We start from the raw sequence: 17,774 nt of genomic DNA on the forward strand, positions 1-17,774 counted from the left end.
ATATAATCAACTTGCTAGAGATTCTTGGTTAAGAACAATTTTTTTATTGGACGGCTAAGTAGAGAAGAGAAGAGTGCGACGTGGGTGAATGATTCGAAAAACCACCTTAGAATCACCGATGAATATCTGAAAACCGATTTTAAAAACCCAATCATTTTCTTGCAGACTGCAGAGCCTTAACTTAGCATCAGTTTAGCTCTCGTGTCTGGGCACTTACCGAATTTTCCGAATTATTTCGATTTTCTTCAGTACTTTAGCTAAAAACAAAAAACCCTAAAAAATGTCCCATCATAGTCAACCGAACATTTATTTTTCACATAAATTACGGCATGTCTACAGCACAAGGTTCATTTATATTTTAACAATTTCACATCTTAACTTTAATTTTTTAAGTTTTGCTTTTAAACGTCTACTTATTTTTTCTCATAAGTGGATTTAAATGCTTCTCCATGAGATTGTTTTGTTTATACTAAGAAGATATTTTAAAGAAAAAATAATAACATAACAGCCCTGTGCTTCCAACAAAAGCAAAGCGAATCTTTTCATTGACACTATCCAACAACAAATATAATGTCAACAAAAAAACAAAACCAAAAATATCCTTTTTTTGTAAATTATATTAATAGCCGCAAAAACGCTTTTAATTGTAAAAGAACTTCTTAAGTAAAAATCGAAGGAATATTTGATACAGTGAATATTTGAAGCATGAAAAACACACTTCACGAGATGAATTTGTGCAACTGCACAAAGAATTTATAAAAATCATTAAAATAAAGTTATGGAGATTGGCCACCGCTTTTATGTATACGGATGCAGGGAATTGATTTCATAAACTACTTTACTTTACATAAATTTATTCTTTCTTATAAACCCTACGAGCAAAGGTAGAAGGTAAGTCGAGAATTTTATATTTAATTCAAACTTTTTTGTATCGAACTTTTTGATTACTTTAAAAATCTTGAAAAATAGTGGAAAAAATTTCATAGAGTACTGAAACATTCGTAAGAATGTGAAAGGAGAAGCGTAGCAAAGCATGTACATTATAAAAACTTTTATTTAATTGAAATTGAAATAATTGCCTTAGATTGATTCTGAGGAATGAGTAGTAATTGATTATAGTTTAGAATATAGTTTTAGGCGTTTAGGTTTAAACAATAAATTTTTTTCTTTATTCATAAATCTAACTTACAATCTAAACGTATAATTTGTCCACATTCGATATTTTTTGTGATTTTCTTCAAATGTTGCGGATGCGTTATTTTAATTTTTATACTCAGCACAGCAACCAGTCTACTCTAGATATATGATTCCGTGTCTTGCGCCCACACAGTTTCAGAATAACATATGTTCCCCCCATTCACTTCCTCAGGTCGAAAAAAAAACCATTAGTTAACTTGAGAGTCCAGACATTTATTGACCATTAACAGAGATTTGGCCTTGATTTTTTAATGTTCAACAAAGATTTACTTACGGTAAAGGGATTACTTGGTAGAAAGAGTAAAAAATTGATGGAAATATGTAAGAAGTAAGAAGTATTACAGTATTACGTTACAAAATATATATAGGTGTGTATGTACATTTTGGGCATGTTGAGATTTAAGGAACTAAGCCAAAGAGAAGTGTGGCTTATATGTCCACGATTATTCCGTGAGATCAATATGTTAGGTTGTAGTAGTTTTCTAACAAAGCAAGTTAGTTCACAAATAATTTTTTGCTTAAAGGAGATCAAAGACTGCTACTAAGGCTTTAGAATTCACAAACCACCACAATGTTTACACATTCTCTTGCGAGGTGCACATCCACAATTTGTCTCATGTAGGATAGGAATATCTTTGTTGAAATCCAATTATGATTTATACATTTTTTTATTCTTTTCACAGCCTACATAATGACCTTAGAAATGAACGCATTTATGAATAACGCAGTAAACGTTAGTAAAAATTTGAATTATTTGAACCTACCGTTAACCATAATTCCAATCACTGAAGATGCCTTAAACAAAAGAATATTGGAGCAAACAGCAGCTCAACAATGCAAACAACCAGATCTAACATTTCATTGTATGTGTTGCGAAGAATATTTTGTAAATCCTTTACTTATGTATGAGCATATGAACACACAGCATGCAGACCTGCCTGAACCAGAAGAACCCGAAGAAGTTGATTCAAATGATGATAAAGATTATAGTTGGGTATTAGAACCGGTTTGTGAATTAGTCGATTTAGACGAGAAAGAAAACGGGACACTAGCTGAAGAGGAACCTTCCGATAGTGACACAGATTCAGATGATGATAGTTCTTCGACGTCGTCTTCTTCATCAAGTTCCACTTCAAGCGATACAACGATACAAACAAATTCGAATAACAATACACGAGACAGCGCTATTATAGATGAAGTCGAAGAAAAACAAATTGTTCTTAATCACACCGGGACAGAAAACTCTAATACGAACAATACAAATAACTATAGTATTATACACGGGAACAGTATAGAATTAAAAACAGCCGATCCTCACGAGTCTACATCAATCATTTTAATAAATCCGCAGCAAAACTCCACAGTTGCACGAATGCCAGTACCGATGAAGAGAGGACGTGGTAGAAAAAGCGCTGCAGAAACAGCTGCTATGCAGTTGTCATCACTAAACAGTAAAGAACCAAAATGCTTTCAGTGCGCGCACTGTGAAGCTTCATTTCTAAGTGCAGGGGACTTATCCAAACATGTACGTTGCCATATTACCAATAAACCGTTCCAATGTTCCATTTGTGAGAAGACTTTTACACATATTGGTAGCTTGAACACACATATACGTATACACAGCGGTGAGAAACCGTATAAATGTGAATTGTGCTCCAAAGCGTTTACCCAATCGAGTAGTTTGATGGTTCATGTCAGGTCCCATGCTGTCAAAAAACCACATCAATGTCATTTATGTGATAAAGGTTTTGTGAATTCCAGTTCTTTAGTTATGCATTTGAAATCTCATGAGGAGGGTGAACGATTTTCCTGCCAAGAATGTGACAGAACTTTTAAGCACGAAGCCCAACTGGAGGAGCACGTAAGGACGCATACTCAAGTTTTGTTGTATCAATGCTCAATATGCCGCTCGGCCTTCGCTAACTCCTCTCAGCTAGTGCAGCACATGAAATGCCACATGGGCGAGAAGCCCTTTACTTGCTCTATCTGTGATCGTTCTTTTACTCAATCTGGCAGTTTGAACATCCATATGCGTATCCATACGGGGGAAAAACCGTTTCAGTGCAAGCTATGCGAAAAGTCCTTCACACAGGCTTCCAGTTTAAGTGTTCACATGAAGATACATTCAGGCGAAAAGCCTTTTCCCTGCCATATATGTGGGAAATCATATAGCCAAGCGGCTTATCTCAACAAGCACATACAAAATCATTTCGAAACTCAGAAACAGGAACTGCTGCGGGCCAGGGGAAAGGAAACTTTACTGTGTATAGTATGCGGTGCTTTGCATCCAGATGCCGACTCCTTAGCATTGCATGTCACCCAACAGCATGCGACTTTATTGAACAATTTGCCCGAAAGGCCAAAGCCTTTGGAAAATTCGAATGCCTTAGAAGATGAACGTTTCCAGCAGCAGCAGTATATGCAACAAGTGGAGCTCTTAATGCAGATGCAACAACAAATGATGGAAGAAGTTAGTAGAAATGGTAGAAGCTTTGAAATGCAAAGATCAAAGGAGGCCCAACACATGCAGCAATCATTGCCAACAACGTACGGCGAAGATGAAGAAATTGAAAATAATAATAATGAAGATGAAGAGGAAATGGATGAGGACGAAATAGATGATGAAAGAAACGAAGAGGAAGAAGAATTGGATGAAGATTTAGAAGAAATGCCTGAGGCTATTGACGAATTAAACGATGAAGAAGACTTAAATACCGAGGACGAGGAAATCACCGCACAAGTCGACCTTGAAAGCACGCTACAAATGGAGCAAACAGAGGAAAATCCTGAAGCTGCCGATACTGCTACGCTAAGCGAAATGCAAGATTACCCTTTCACCGAGGAGGCGGAATTCGATGATTACGATGACTATGCAGCTGAAGAAGAAGTCGAGACGGCCGTTTAGCATACGGATAGAATATTTTATTAATTTTAGTTTCCCCGAGACATTCTTTGCTCGTAGATTGCGTCAAAAATTGTTTCATATTTCATATTAGTATACATCATTTAATAAACTCACTGCACTTTTACAAATTTGTAACTATTTTCACATTGATTGTATATAACGTTCCGAATACTTCTAGTCTATCTCTACTATTAATTATAAAATGGGTTGTAAGTAATCCAATGAGCACGTTCTTGATCTTTAGCACTGCTATGAGTAGTGAAGAGAGATTTGTACACATCAGTAGCTTTAGGGTCCTTAGCTACGCTGTATTCAGTTTTTAAACGCTTCATTTCAGGGTCTTCTAAGACATCTGAACCCGAACCCAAACGTTTAAGATTAGCCACAACTTTTAACTTGGCAAGATTACCCATTTTTTTGGCAGTTGCTGTTAAATCTTTGCTAGTCGATGGTTCGTCCGTAGATTGTTCATCTTCTTTGTTGTCTGTTTTTTCACTAGGCTTTTCGATTACACTTTCTGTTTTAGGATAACTATCTTTCTTGCATTTTTTATTTGCCTTCCGCTTCGTATTGCGCATTTCCATTTTCAAATGCATCATTTCCAAATCTTCGTCCACGGGATTGAGTACAATTACATCCTCAACATTAAAAGGTTGTTGGCAAAGCGGACATAGACTGCCGACACCTTTTGAACAACCTTTAATTTCTTTTATAGCTCTTTCAGACACAACACAACCACAGCTCCATAATGCTATAAAACGGAACTTCCCTGACATTTCCAAGCCAATAAGTTTACAGATATACGGTGCATGCCGTACCTCCGTTTTATCAGCTTCTGTAAACGCTGGATTGGGCGTCAACTTTAATTGTTTAATATCCTTCATACTTTTAATGTGTTTAATGGTGTCGGGCATTTTGTCTTTTTCTAGTAATTGCTCTATAACATTTTGCTTTGAATATAAACGGCCCAAACCACACATAACAATGGGCTCTTGCAAACGCTGTTGCGTGAGAGCACAATGTAGCCATCGAAATTCACGTTCAGCATCTTTATCTTTCTATGAAAATAATGTATTGAATGCACATTTTTTAAGAAAATTACTATCATAAATCACTACCTGTTCTGGTTTCTTTTTAACACGTACTAGTTCATCCCGTCTTGGTATTGTGCCTCCATCACATCCCATGTCTATTAGAAAAAGCTCTTAGTATCAAATTGTAATTAATTATTGTTTTCGTCGAATTTATAGCCTTTTTTGTCAGAAATGTTCTTATTTCGTTTCTAAATCGTTTGACCAGACAATACAGCTGGCTTTTTCATGTTCTAGCAACTAAGTTTTGTTTGCATGATATAAAAAAAAAGAATAAAGGCCTTTCGTCTTAGCAAAGGGTTGAAGCTGTACATGTTTTAATTATCATATTGTTCGTCTCTTACAGATACGCATCGAAAATTGATATTTGTATTCAGTATTGTTTTTGTCAAAACAGCTTAGAAATATACACAATTGCACAAAGTATAAGCACTTAAAATTCATTGCAAAATTAACGAATTAATTTTGACTACGTTTCGTGCACTACATGAAATTTATTGTCAACATAATCGAACTGTTGTGCCTACTATTCATGATATAACTGAAAAATTCGTGTTCATTCGTAGCCTTTGCAATGTTAAAAACATAAGCTTATCGCTGAAACCATCGATGATGTGATCCAAAGTGTTGACAAAAATCGAAAAGATCAGATAGTTACTCTGAATGAAAAACGCTACAACATCATGATCACCTATTTTTTATAGCATGCAGTTGGCACTTGGACGACGTGGTTTCAAGCACACTCAACATCCCACACGCCTCGTTACACAATCAATTTAATGAGATCTTATTTGATCACTTTATTTAGTTGTTATTTTTATTTAATTTGGCGCGTGTGTCTTTTTTTGTTTATACGAGTGTGAAATTTCTATTTCCTTTTTTTATAAGTCATTTTACAGGCTTTTCGATATGTTTAATATTAAAATAATGTTCACCTTTTTTTTGTTCTGAAATTCTAGAGGTGTTTATAATCGATCCATGTCTAATTCGAATATATAACATATGTGCACAATTACAAAGCTGTTTTATATTTTTTCTTTATTACTGAATGAATTATTAAGTTTTCTTACACAAAAACAAATGTCACGAATAAAGCTTGGGGAGGGAAATAAATTTGTAAATAAATTTTAATTTTCAATAATTAAATAAATTATGCTAATTTAACAATTATTAACTTTCCTAAGCGATAAGCGTAGCAATTGTGAAAACAAAAAAAAAAAGAAATTAATTTCTTTTTCATTTTCTGGCAATTAGCTTTTGCTTTTATTATTAGTCCAGAATTATGGATTACATGCAATGATCTCTTTACAATTTTTGATTTTAAAAAGCAGAAATACTACGGTTTGATTTGTGAAAGTTAAAAGATTTTCAAAACGTAAACAATTTACTTGTTAAGTATATAATTTAACCGAGAATAGTTGGTAGCGTAAAATAATATAAAAATGACAACATATCTATCGTGGGAATATCCGGAAATGCCGGAGAACGTTAAGTATATTTGCTTTCAAGTTTCTTGACCCACGAACAGAAAAGAAAAATATTTAAAAAATTTTCTTTTTAGCAAATTATTGCTGCAAAATGATAAAAAATTGGTGATCATAGGAGTTATAGGTAAATCTGCATTTCCTGATTGCAATAAAATGGTAGCTCTTAATATATTAGACCGGCATCCCGCTTTACTAGACCACGAAGCAAAAGAGGTGAGTACATTTAGAGAAAAGAAAATCCTCTGCGATCCATCTCCCTAGTATCTACATATGTACGTCAAAGTAAAATTTATATATATTTTTATTTAGGGTCAAATTCAATTTTATTATAATCCTGCAGAGTCCATATTGTGGTTGCATTTTGAGACCACTTTGGATGCGTTTTGCATGCAAAAATTGCTTTTGGAAGAGCTGCAGAACGAAACCTTTGATCAATTTTTAACTTTTCACCAGCGTATGCGTAGTCGTTTTGCACGCATGTTCCTCTTTGCTACTCACGTGTGCCACCTGATAGTATTTGTTGAGCTTAGTGTTACTTTTGATGCTTCATTGTTAGGCATGTTTAAAGCCTTGAAGATTATCCGGTAAATCAGAAATTATCGTAAAAATTGCCTTTTTACTAAGCAACAGTGTCATTTAAGAGATCGTCACGTTCTACGTTTTTTGCCCAAATTTATTAAAAATTCCAGAACTGGATTTATGTTCGGTAAAACTGCTCGCTTATGTTCGCCAAGAGTTCTGTTCCTTTTTGAAAACTTGCCAAAAGGCTATGGTAAGTTGGTTATGGTTAGTTGGAGTTGTCTTCTTTTTTAAATTCGAATTATTTCTTTGGATTCTAATTGCAGAGAAGTCTTACGAATCAATTTCCAAAATGGAGTTCGAAGTGGAAGATAATATCTATAAAATGTTACGTAATGAGTATATAGTGGTCAATAATAATGCATCTTCGCTATTCTCTATACCGGTTAACCAGCGTTTCGTTTATTATAATTTAAATGACAAGCACCGAGAAGATCCCGTATTAAGTTCGGTAAATTTTTTGCATGAATTACTGAAGAAACCAAGCTTATTGCAAACTGACGAAGAAATAGAGGAGTTGCTGCCGTATAAGGTAAAGAGATGAAAATAATTTTAAATGCAACTATAAGAATTTTGAAATTTTGATTAGGATTTTGGTAGACCTTTTTCGGACCTCAGTGACAGTGACCAAAAACCGCCCGAAGAAGAACAGTTTTTTGCCCACAATCGTAAATTTATGGATCTACTAAAAGAACATATCGATCAGGCTTTAGATACTGGCTTCAATGACAATTTGTCCAAGTATAAGGGCAAAAGTCATTTTGTTGTGTTGTCCGCCAAACCTTGGTTTGAAGCTTTTAAGTTATTACATAAGATTTTCATAGAAAATCCCGATAATGAACAATTTGAGGCAAACGATGCAGATTATGTAAGTGCTATACATTTGACAAATAACCGTTGATGGTAAAAGTCCTTTAAATTTCAGAAAGCTTACTTAGAAAACTTTGATAAAATTGTAAATTACGACAGCGAGTAAGTGTCTGGATTTTCAATACCAATAAAACTTAATTAGTTAGTGTATTTTCAGATTTTTTAAGGCTTGCTGCGATATCGGATTACAAAAAGCCTTTTCTATGTATAATAATCCTACACTTACATACTATAGTGCCGTGATCCATAAGAAAATGGTAAGTATTTCTAAGGCGGAAGCCATTGACTAAGTTCAGCTTATTTTCGTAGACAGAAGAAGCCGTTACACTTTATCGAAAATATGCCAGGGGTCCAGATAAATCTGTTAATGAATTAACTTTAAGAGAAATGTGCGAAACGTGTTGGAAATCGGGTAAACAACAATGCGAATATCCTAGTTTGCGTGGCAGTCCTTGTGCTCTTCCTAAACATATTGTTAAAGAAGCAACTGAACATTCTAGTGGCGTTGTGTACATATCCGCTTGCAACTGTGGAAAGACGCAAGGACGTCGGGAGGACCCTTACAGCATACGTCATGCCAATTATGAGTTCTATGAATATATGGCCAATAATTGTACATTGTGCGCAAAAGTCAAGCACATACGTTTCGCAATATTTGAACCTTCCATTAACGATTATAGGCAAGTCATTCTCAGCTTCATAAAAAATCCCTGTATTAAGTAATATTTTATTTTGAATGTCGTAATTTTAGGGCTGCTGAATATGACCGCGCGTTTTGTAAAACCTCTCTTAGCCTGAATAAAGAAGATGAGATTTATTCAATGAATGCCCATTCCGATGAAGATAATTATGAAGATGAAAACATGTCGCAACGATTAATGGCTTCTCAAAATTCTCACACCAATCTTAGTCTTTCAGTTTCTTTAGATAATTTGAATAAAATTGATGAGCGTGACAATGTTATGAACAGTTCGGACGAGTCTGTAAATGAACTGATTTTAAAAGTAAAAGACAAAGAGGTTCAAGACGAAGATAAAGAACGTTCCGTATTACGACAGCCTTCCACCACTGAATACCTTCCGGGTATGGTTCACACTGAAAGCCCAGTGGGCTTATTGCCGCAATTTCCTAGTTGGTCTTTATGTTGCGTGGGCGCAAGCTCGGTTTATAGTCACAATACTGGTTTAATGGAACATTTCCAAAGTGGATTTTTGACAGGCTCCAATTTTCTTTTACCTTGGGATGTGCACGTTCGCTTGGAACATTCAGCATCTTGGGCGGCTGCTTACGAAAAAACCCGCTATCGCAAAATGGGTGAAGTATTCGTGCTGAAAATATTTGTCGGTTTTGAATATGAATGTCCACGAGGCCACCGATTTATGATGTCCGCACCTGATAAAGTGCTAAGAGGAGGATCAGGTTTGTTATGATATTTTATATATTATTATCAAAAAAAAAAAAAGGTAATTATTTGAAGGAATTCTACGTGACAGTGGAAGTAAGGTTGTTTACAATAATATGCCGTTGTATTTTCCCTGCCCATGTCGCACGAAGAAATTTGATGTAGCCCAACTAATGAGAATACATGTGGTTACACCGAAAGCTCCCGTGAACGTTATATTGGATCCTAAGGTGCGTAAATCTTCTATTAAAAATTGAATACATATGTTGACAAATCCTTTAAAATGTATATTGCTTATGCAACAGTAGAATTTATGTGCTCTGGTATGACCATTGTTCAACAAGACTTTTTGAGAAAATTCAAAGTGCTTGACAAGTTTCATCCAATTTTTGTTGAGCTTACAGCAATCGTAAGGTAACTCTCTCTATAGGCCTTCTCTCCAAATAATCGCAATAAATTGCTAACATCTTTAGAAGCATTAAATTATTGTCCGCAACGAAACTGCATCTTATTTGGGTACCAAGTCATTACTGTCTTTCGCTCAATGAAAAAAAGGTGATGGTCTAACAAAGGAAGCAGTCCAATGATAAACGCTGAATCATGAATATCGCAGATTTTCAACTCATGTGAAAATAAATTGCTAAATCGCCTTCTAACAGGACACACATATGACAAAGCCTAGCTTCATATGATTGGGTCTGCACCTAGTGATCTTCGTGGCACATGCAGCTTAAGCATCAGTACCAGAAATTATGTTAGCTTTTTCTCATTCTTTTCGGATTTAAAAAGTATCTTTTTAGCAAGCGATGAATAGTTACTCAAAGAGCTGACTTCCTTTATTAAACTAACGGGTATTGAACTTTGATATACCATTCAATATAAACATTATCTGTTTATCGTCAATTACTCTTTGGTCTTTATTACAGTCGCTAAAAAAAATTTTATTTACAGGAAAAATTTTTAGAAAATTTTACAACTTTCTTTGTCCACATGTAAGAGGTTTAAAAGTCATGAAAGGATAAATTTTGTAAAAGAGACCGTCTCCATTTGATTTTCCTATATCCCAATATTTGTATTTCTAATCTTGCATGATTTTGTTTCAAATTAGACGGAAGGTGTCTTTGGGGAGATATTTGGTTGAGAGAATTTCTTCATAAGATCAGCTTCACAGCTATACCTTGATATTGATTTTCTGGACTAAACCCCAGAATGGACATTACTGAATGGACCATTACAACTTGAACCACAACTAATCAAAATTCAATTATCAACAAATCATTATTAAACATCAGGTGCGTACAGGCGAGCAGGGCTACATTTTCATATTGGGCTTACCTGATCCCCCCAAGCTGAGCCAAAGCGCGTATTGGATGTTGAGATTACCATACATCTATCAAGGCGACGAAGAACCCATATCACCGCCTACTGATATAACAGCTTCGAATGCTTTAAGTTATGGTTGTCTTATGGCCGGCATGTTCGGCGTTAGCGAAATGGAAGTGGATGATTAATAAAACTATTTTATGTAAAAATTAAACAACTACGTTTATTTTTTATACACCAAATGAGAGAAACCTTACGTGAACTAAACTAAAAGTAAATTGTTCGAAAAATTAATTATAGGACCAGCTTATTTCAATGTAATATTTGGCAGATATCATAATATATTCTTACTGAAAATTTGTTTATTGAAGAACTTGTAAGAGAAGTTTAACTGTCCAAGCACACTACACATTTACACATTTTCCGGTATAGCCTCCTCACAGCGATTCTTATTTTTCAATAGATAAGCAGCTAAAAAATTGATAGGATCTGCTGGACGCTCCCGTGCCAGAGTTTGTAATGCATGCAGCAAAATAGGTGCCACAGTTTGATCCAAGTATTGGCGCGTTGGTAATGCATTTAAATCGCTGCGATTCTTTTTACATTGCGATGCGGCGGTAGGATTACTGGCGTTACTGTTCGCAGATGGTATTGGCTGAGTTGATTCAGCTGTAGGCAAGTTTCCTTGTGAATTTGTATCAACTTTTTCCATTACCCTGGTAACGGTAAAACATTTTTTTCAATTACCCCTTGAAAATTATTCACTCCTCACCTGTATGGTTGTTTTAATTATAGATTGTAAAAAAATATAATTTATGAAGTATTTCTGAAGAAATCGTTCAATATTTTATTAAAACACCGCTTTTGCTCTTTATTGCAACAATCCAAGGAAAAATTATAGATTAATTGAAAAATTTTACAGTGTTGCCAAAACAAACATGTCATACAATATTTCAAATACTGAAAAATATTTCATTGCTTTTGATATGTTGGAATTTAAATTGCCAATGATTCTTTCTAAAAACTGAAATCCATTGCTTTCGACTTATTGCAGAGTGTCATTCAATATCGAAAAGTAAGCCGAACTAACGGTATCCTTTAAAAATGTAAAGGAACACATGTAGTAATCGATCAGATTACGATAAAAACTCTTCAAATACTTAGAAAAATGATGCCGTAGGTTATCTCATATCAACAAGCATCCATTCCTATAGTTTAATTTTAATAACTGAACAAATAAAATAATAATTTTAACTGAGAAATAAAAATAAGAAAGTTACTACTTAGTGTAAGTCATCGTGCAGTGATACATTTTTCATCAGCTGTTATTCATCAATTTGTATCGATTCTGTATAAACTCTGCTAATTCGTCTACACCTCCCGATATTTGCAAATTTGTTTTTAAAGCGTTTAATAAAAAGAAATAAAAAATGACCGAACTTTTAATTGATCCTAATATAAGAGTTTGGGTGTTTTTACCTATTGTGTTGATCGCTTTTTTCATAGGCATTTTAAGGCATTATGTTTCGACTTTGATATCTTCCCAGAAAAAAGCCGAAATGCTGCAAGTCCAAGACAGGTAAAAAAACCAAATATAAGTGTATTACGCCAACAATGAACTATATATGTATTTTAGTCAAGTTATGATACGATCCCGATTATTACGTGAGAATGGTTGGTATTTGACGGCTCACTCGTTTGCAATGCGCAAAAATTTCTTCAATAATGAGGAAAATGGCTATTTTAAGACTCAGAGAAGACCGCCAGTATCACAAAATTCCACGGCAGTTCTAACGGACATGGTTAAAGGCAATTTCATTAATGTTTTACCTATGGTTATAATAGGCGGTTGGATAAATTGGATGTTTAGTGGTTTTGTAACCACAAAAGTGCCTTTTCCATTGACGTTACGCTTTAAACCTATGTTACAACGGGGTGTTGAATTAGCGGCTTTAGATGCTGCTTGGGTTTCTTCAGCTTCTTGGTATTTTCTGAATGTGTTTGGCTTACGGTCCATATACACCGTAGTTTTGGGTGAAAATAATCAGGCTGACCAAACGCAGGCCCAAGCGGATGCAATGACAATGTCTGCAATGTCAATGTCTCAAGACCCCAAAGCTTCTTTCAAAGCCGAGTGGGAGGCGCTAGAAATAACGGAATACCGCAACGCTTTGCACAACGTTGAAAATGATTTACTGCATTTGGCGAACGAGAACTACAATTTAGTTGCTGAAGATAATTAGAAAATTTATTTAATATGTCAGTCAAGATTTAAAACGCAAAGAAGTTAACCGTTTATTTGTTGCAATAAAATTTGGAAAGTTTTTTTACAAATTATAAACATTTAATAGCAAAAAATACAAGATGGATAATGGGGAAAAAAAGCTTTTACTCGATTTTCTCCTCTTGCGGTGGTTGTGGTGGTGGTTGTAGTTGTGCTTCCTCAATTAGTTCCTCCTTTTTAACTTCAGGTGCTGGAGTTGTTGTTTTTGCGCTTCTGGCAGTAGCCCCGCGAATAGTTTGCGGTGATGGAGGTCGGGCAGCCGGAACGCGCCAACTTATTGGCTTCTTAGTCTTCGGTTGGCCAATTAAACGGTACTCATTTGGCAATTCGCTCTCTTGATATAGACGATCTGTGAAATAGATGCGTCGTATACGCACGTTGGCGTGAATTTGTAAGCGTACAGTTTCCATGTAGTTAGTACCATAAGCACGTCTTGTGAAATCAGCCAAATTGAAATGTATTTGATTCCAGCCGGGGGACATGCCCATGGGCATAGAGGTGCAAAATGGCTTAACTGAAGTTTTACTTTGGAAATTTGATACACGAAAACGGCGCATAAAACGCTGATCATCAACAATCTATAGAGAAAAAGAGAATTTTCATATTTCTTAACCTTTAAACGGAACAAGATGGGAAGTCGCTCTCACTTTAACTTCGAACGTAAAATATTTATGCATATTTTTAATTAATAACACGAGAAAAGGCAATTTTATACCCAGTTGCTGATTATTGCCTCTGGGTGTTGAAATGTACATGGTTGATACGTTTGTTCCCATTATTTCCAAAACCAAGGACTTAATATCTTCATCATATACACGTTTGACGTAACCGTTTTTTGTCTATAGAAAAATGCTTCTTATATAATTATGCAAACTTTTTTGGGTAATTCTTACATGTGTTGTCCATAGCTTCAAAGGATTACCGCCCACACTGTATAGGATAGAGAAACAACCCTTCTGATAGACCGTGCGGAACATGTGGAGTAATCTTATTAGTGAGGATATTAGGAGAACTATTGCTTATAAAATATGATTTTCTTTTCATATAAAAATATATTATAAAAATTGTGTCAAAATGACAAAATATAACCAAGTTATACTCTTTTTTCCCACTTGCTTTTCGAAAAAAAAAAATTTATTATCAAAAGGTTGATGTTTGAAAATATAAAAAAAGTAATTTAATTGTAAACATTATATTTGCGCTGAATAACCCCAAGGATCCAATTTTTTGTTGAGCAATTCCAAGGATGAATTCGCTAATTTTGAGAGTAAATCTGCCAATTTATGTTTCGTGTAGACTTTATAAAGTTGGCGTGTCTCTGAAGCTATGTCATCGGCTAATTTTATGCAGCCTTGAAAATCCTTTGAAACATGCAAAACCTTGTACAACAATAAGACAATTTCTGGTATATAAATGCTTCGTAACTTCTCTAGCTGCGTGAGACGTGTCTCCCAAATCACAGTATTACTGTCAAAAGTTTTCGGTACATCGGGATCAATAAGCCAACCCATTTCCGGAAATACCAGCACGTTATATAAAGAATCACGACAAACTGTAATGACAAAAAGAAGTTAAATTTACATCGATTAGAAAGAATACTGTTTCGTTTCAACCTTTAACGTGTTCCTGCAAAGTGATGCGCCAATGATTAAGTTCGGCTCTATAGACTTGCTCTCTATGCTCGAAAGCAACCCGCTCCGTGAAATTAGCTCCCGCCATCGCCGGTTCGGGTTCTTTAGGACGATTGTGATATAAGCGGGTCCACTCATTGAAGCTGTCAATAGCTGCGATATAGACTTTATAGCTTAGGTACTCTTTAATGCTACAATCTTCACGATATGGTATGTCATCCTTGGTGCTATATAATTTTATGATTTGTGCTAAGGAATCTGACGGTATCATATTGGAAATTGCTCGCACACATTCGTTCTTATTTTCAGCCAAGTAAGTACGAATCATGGCATTAGCCTGCCACAGCAATTCACCTCGCTGAGCTGGTAGGAATGTAAGCCATTCTAGACTCTTAATTTTTCTTTGATCGAATTCGCTTATTTCACCAGCCTGCAGGGAACCCGTCATCTCGCTGTCTGTTGGTATTGTATAACGTATCGTTTCGACTGTATGTCGAGTAATTTCTTCCACATTTAAACCAACATTAATGGCTTCTTCTAAAGCTATTGAACGTGCTTCTTTTTTATGAACCTTCTCAAGAAATTTCGAGTAAAGCGAAATGCGTGTTTTGCTTGGTAACGTCGCTGTATAGAAAGCTACCAACTGAGCATCACCCATAGTTATTAAGCATTCCACATAAGCTGCGATAATATGATATGCTGCGTCCTCTTTATCTACACGTCCGATTTGTCTCATAAATAATACTATATGTGTAAGGAATCGTAGCATATGTGGTGTCATGGGAGTACATTCAGTTTCGCACTCAGCATCTTCGTTGTCGATCCAACGCCGCATTTGTTGCAACAATTCCGAAATATTGTCGAGTATGAAATACTTCTGTGTGATACCTATTTTACTCTGAGCATAATCTCGTACGTCGGCGTCGTTGTGAACCAACAATTCATCGAAAATCTGTTCCAATGACATTTTTGAGTTCCAGTATTCTTCAGGCAAGGGATGATAGGGTTTCAAACAACAAGCTCTTATTTCACTTTCAACACGAATGTCCACTTGCACTTTAAGGTATGCCCACAGAAGATCTTCCCAAGAGTTGCCCAATAACGACTTCAATGAATCCAAATGACCCGAAAATGCGCCTGCTATTGCTCTCGTATATTCATCGAACTTTTTACTATCGGCCATAAGCCAAGCACATTTTTTCCAAATATCTCGCCGCGGATTACCTTCAATTGACAATTTTTCGCTTTTATTGGCACCGATAGTATCATCATAGTTAGGATCTTCATGCAAACGCCAACCCTCGAAAATAGCTGCACGCCAACTCTGCCCATAATATTTGCACATGACCGTGGCTTCGTCGATACGACCTTGACGTACTTCTTGGAATATGCAACGTGATAAGCGCATGCTGTCCTCCTCATCCAAAGCATGTAAGGGTCTTTTTTCTCTGATAGGAGCATCAGGGTCTATAGACTTTACTATTTCTGCCCCTGTGCCAAAAGCTAGTTGCTTCTTTTTTTTTAGTTGGAACAATGTATTCTCCCAAGATACGCTACGATCGGTAGTGTGGCCTATTAAGGGCCCGTAATCACGACACTCGTAGCAGGCTTCTAACCAATCTATGATCAATTGATATTCCCTGAGGGTGGAATTGCAATTATATAATTGGGAAATTACTTCCTTTTCGGAACCACCCAAGGTTGCCCCATCAAAACCCATAGCTTCATCTCCACATTGCACTAAAGTTCTATCTTTATACAAGGCATACAGCAGTTTCCAAGTTTTCAATTCTTGCTCTAACCATTTCCAGTTATTTGAGCGGCCTTTCTCCTCTCCATAACGCGACAATTCCTGTTTTGCTGTCTCCAACACACCAGCGCAAGCGAATATTAAATCTTGTATGGTGTCGAACACATCCGAACCATTCGCTCTAATTTTCCATACTTCTAAAAATTGTGAAAATAAGATATCAGCTTTCTCCTTTGGATACTCCGTGCTCTCTAGTGCTCCTGATCTTTCACAAATAGTGGTCGAATCTATTAACATATTCGCTTTAAACGAGTTGCTCAGAAAACTGCTTGCATTTGTATAATGTGATTGATGCAGAATTCTTTGCAATTCACTGGGTGCTAAATTCATGGATAAATTGTAAGCATTATCGCCGCCGCCGCCTTCGTCAACGTTGATGCTATCGCCGGTTTGAGGTTTGATTTTTGTTAAGTTGCTTGACATATCGAAATTGACCAATGTTCGTAAATTAGATGAAAGATATTGCAGAAGTAAGGTGGATTTTGAAAATTAAGCTTTATTATAGAAATTTATTATCAGTTTTTCTCACAAATCTTTGCTTTTGTTAAATTTTAAGTTAAAATTTATAAATATTATGTCTTCACACAAATCTGTTAAAAACGCGCAAATCGTAGTAGCAAAATTGTAGAACAGCTGTTTGGTTTTACGATATATAAAAAGCAGCTGAGCATAATAATGACCCCCACACAATGGTTGGCAATCCCCAAAATTATTATCCAGTTGCATGATTCGCTCGCAGAACTGTTCAGTCAACAAAATTAAAAACACGAAAGTTGTATATAAATAAATCTGTGTATGTTTCATATGCGATTTAATGATATTTACTAATGTACCACTGTATAAACATCAGCATTAATTTTTATGTATAGTAGAAATATAATATAATTTAGAGAGTTTAAGAACGCATAGGCGTCATCTCAAGCTTATACAAATCATGAAAAACATGGACCTCTTTATTATTATCGAAAAAAGAGCGAAGAAATTCGGCTCCGGGGAAAAAGGTTTGGATCAAAGAATGAGGTCCGTATATTAAGGGTCTTGATAAATTAAACTATAAAGAAGGCATATATCACTCCTGAAAGAGATCAAATTAATAAATAAAGTCGAATTTTGCGAAAGAAAACAGTCTTTTTGTTTTTTGGCCCCGAAAAGTATTATATAAAAGATACGGCCGTGGGCCGGTTTCAACCCCTTC

General features: G+C 35.5%; 7 protein-coding genes across 12 annotated transcripts; 3 read left to right on the top strand and 4 right to left on the bottom strand.

Moving 5' to 3' along the window:
- The first annotated feature begins 597 nt into the window (after positions 1–597).
- On the top strand, positions 598–4,214 carry LOC119633168 (zinc finger protein 182). The gene is made up of 2 exons (XM_038026522.1): positions 598–891; positions 1,881–4,214. The coding sequence occupies exon 2, from the start codon at positions 1,889–1,891 to the stop codon at positions 4,100–4,102; it is 2,214 nt and encodes a 737-aa protein (XP_037882450.1). The 5' UTR covers positions 598–891; positions 1,881–1,888; the 3' UTR covers positions 4,103–4,214.
- LOC119633169 (replication termination factor 2) lies at positions 4,197–6,225 on the bottom strand. Its single transcript, XM_038026523.1, has 2 exons — positions 5,221–6,225; positions 4,197–5,160 (listed from the first exon to the last, which is right to left on the bottom strand). The coding sequence occupies exons 1-2, from the start codon at positions 5,287–5,289 to the stop codon at positions 4,294–4,296; spliced, it is 936 nt and encodes a 311-aa protein (XP_037882451.1). The 5' UTR covers positions 5,290–6,225; the 3' UTR covers positions 4,197–4,293.
- Positions 6,226–6,552: 327 nt separating this feature from the next.
- Positions 6,553–11,066, top strand: LOC119633167 (protein SMG8). Of its 6 annotated transcripts, none has more exons than XR_005246858.1 (13): positions 6,553–6,685; positions 6,755–6,893; positions 6,990–7,264; positions 7,322–7,452; positions 7,526–7,791; positions 7,849–8,127; positions 8,185–8,231; positions 8,287–8,386; positions 8,439–8,809; positions 8,881–9,548; positions 9,607–9,761; positions 9,840–10,271; positions 10,332–10,674. XR_005246858.1 is itself a non-coding variant. In XM_038026518.1 (12 exons), exons 1-12 carry the CDS (start codon positions 6,636–6,638, stop codon positions 11,040–11,042), a joined length of 2,700 nt encoding a protein of 899 aa, XP_037882446.1. In that variant the 5' UTR covers positions 6,553–6,635; the 3' UTR covers positions 11,043–11,066. The 6 variants fall into 6 exon arrangements, 3 of the variants coding, with proteins under 3 accessions (XP_037882446.1, XP_037882447.1, XP_037882449.1); XR_005246857.1 differs by having other exon boundaries at positions 9,840–9,945; positions 10,005–10,674; XR_005246856.1 differs by having other exon boundaries at positions 9,840–10,382; positions 10,483–10,673.
- Positions 11,067–11,248: 182 nt separating this feature from the next.
- LOC119633171 (protein dpy-30 homolog) lies at positions 11,249–11,850 on the bottom strand. The gene is made up of 2 exons (XM_038026525.1): positions 11,627–11,850; positions 11,249–11,570 (listed from the first exon to the last, which is right to left on the bottom strand). Exon 2 carries the CDS (start codon positions 11,564–11,566, stop codon positions 11,267–11,269), a length of 300 nt encoding a protein of 99 aa, XP_037882453.1. The 5' UTR covers positions 11,567–11,570; positions 11,627–11,850; the 3' UTR covers positions 11,249–11,266.
- Positions 11,851–12,184: 334 nt separating this feature from the next.
- On the top strand, positions 12,185–13,188 carry LOC119633170 (ER membrane protein complex subunit 3). The gene is made up of 2 exons (XM_038026524.1): positions 12,185–12,433; positions 12,491–13,188. Exons 1-2 carry the CDS (start codon positions 12,285–12,287, stop codon positions 13,095–13,097), a joined length of 756 nt encoding a protein of 251 aa, XP_037882452.1. The 5' UTR covers positions 12,185–12,284; the 3' UTR covers positions 13,098–13,188.
- A 54-nt stretch (positions 13,189–13,242) lies between these two features.
- LOC119632911 (cilia- and flagella-associated protein 20) lies at positions 13,243–14,163 on the bottom strand. Its single transcript, XM_038026065.1, has 3 exons — positions 14,032–14,163; positions 13,786–13,977; positions 13,243–13,716 (listed from the first exon to the last, which is right to left on the bottom strand). Exons 1-3 carry the CDS (start codon positions 14,113–14,115, stop codon positions 13,243–13,245), a joined length of 750 nt encoding a protein of 249 aa, XP_037881993.1. The 5' UTR covers positions 14,116–14,163.
- A 135-nt stretch (positions 14,164–14,298) lies between these two features.
- On the bottom strand, positions 14,299–17,051 carry LOC119633275 (nuclear pore complex protein Nup107). The gene is made up of 2 exons (XM_038026736.1): positions 14,752–17,051; positions 14,299–14,690 (listed from the first exon to the last, which is right to left on the bottom strand). Exons 1-2 carry the CDS (start codon positions 17,000–17,002, stop codon positions 14,329–14,331), a joined length of 2,613 nt encoding a protein of 870 aa, XP_037882664.1. The 5' UTR covers positions 17,003–17,051; the 3' UTR covers positions 14,299–14,328.
- Between the last annotated feature and the right edge of the window lie 723 nt (positions 17,052–17,774).

The sequence above is a fragment of the Glossina fuscipes genome, unplaced genomic scaffold, assembly GCF_014805625.2.
Source record: "Glossina fuscipes isolate IAEA_lab_2018 unplaced genomic scaffold, Yale_Gfus_2 2, whole genome shotgun sequence".
In the NCBI taxonomy this organism is placed as follows: domain Eukaryota; kingdom Metazoa; phylum Arthropoda; class Insecta; order Diptera; family Glossinidae; genus Glossina; species Glossina fuscipes.

Coding starts and splice junctions, on each gene's coding strand:
- LOC119633169 (XM_038026523.1), bottom strand. CDS start 5,289: ATGGGATGTGATGGAGGCACAATACCAAGACGGGATGAACTAGTACGT. Junction 5,161..5,220: donor TTAAAAAGAAACCAGAACAG/GTAGTGATTTAT, acceptor TTATTTTCATAG/AAAGATAAAGATGCTGAACG.
- LOC119633167 (XM_038026518.1), top strand. CDS start 6,636: ATGACAACATATCTATCGTGGGAATATCCGGAAATGCCGGAGAACGTT. Junction 7,453..7,525: donor AAACTTGCCAAAAGGCTATG/GTAAGTTGGTTA, acceptor TTCTAATTGCAG/AGAAGTCTTACGAATCAATT. Junction 8,810..8,880: donor CCTTCCATTAACGATTATAG/GCAAGTCATTCT, acceptor TCGTAATTTTAG/GGCTGCTGAATATGACCGCG.
- LOC119632911 (XM_038026065.1), bottom strand. CDS start 14,115: ATGTTCCGCACGGTCTATCAGAAGGGTTGTTTCTCTATCCTATACAGT. Junction 13,978..14,031: donor TGAAGCTATGGACAACACAT/GTAAGAATTACC, acceptor ATTTTTCTATAG/ACAAAAAACGGTTACGTCAA. Junction 13,717..13,785: donor ATTTTACGTTCGAAGTTAAA/GTGAGAGCGACT, acceptor TTTTCTCTATAG/ATTGTTGATGATCAGCGTTT.
- LOC119633170 (XM_038026524.1), top strand. CDS start 12,285: ATGACCGAACTTTTAATTGATCCTAATATAAGAGTTTGGGTGTTTTTA. Junction 12,434..12,490: donor ATGCTGCAAGTCCAAGACAG/GTAAAAAAACCA, acceptor TATGTATTTTAG/TCAAGTTATGATACGATCCC.
- LOC119633171 (XM_038026525.1), bottom strand. CDS start 11,566: ATGGAAAAAGTTGATACAAATTCACAAGGAAACTTGCCTACAGCTGAA.
- LOC119633168 (XM_038026522.1), top strand. CDS start 1,889: ATGACCTTAGAAATGAACGCATTTATGAATAACGCAGTAAACGTTAGT.
- LOC119633275 (XM_038026736.1), bottom strand. CDS start 17,002: ATGTCAAGCAACTTAACAAAAATCAAACCTCAAACCGGCGATAGCATC. Junction 14,691..14,751: donor TTTGCAGGAACACGTTAAAG/GTTGAAACGAAA, acceptor TTGTCATTACAG/TTTGTCGTGATTCTTTATAT.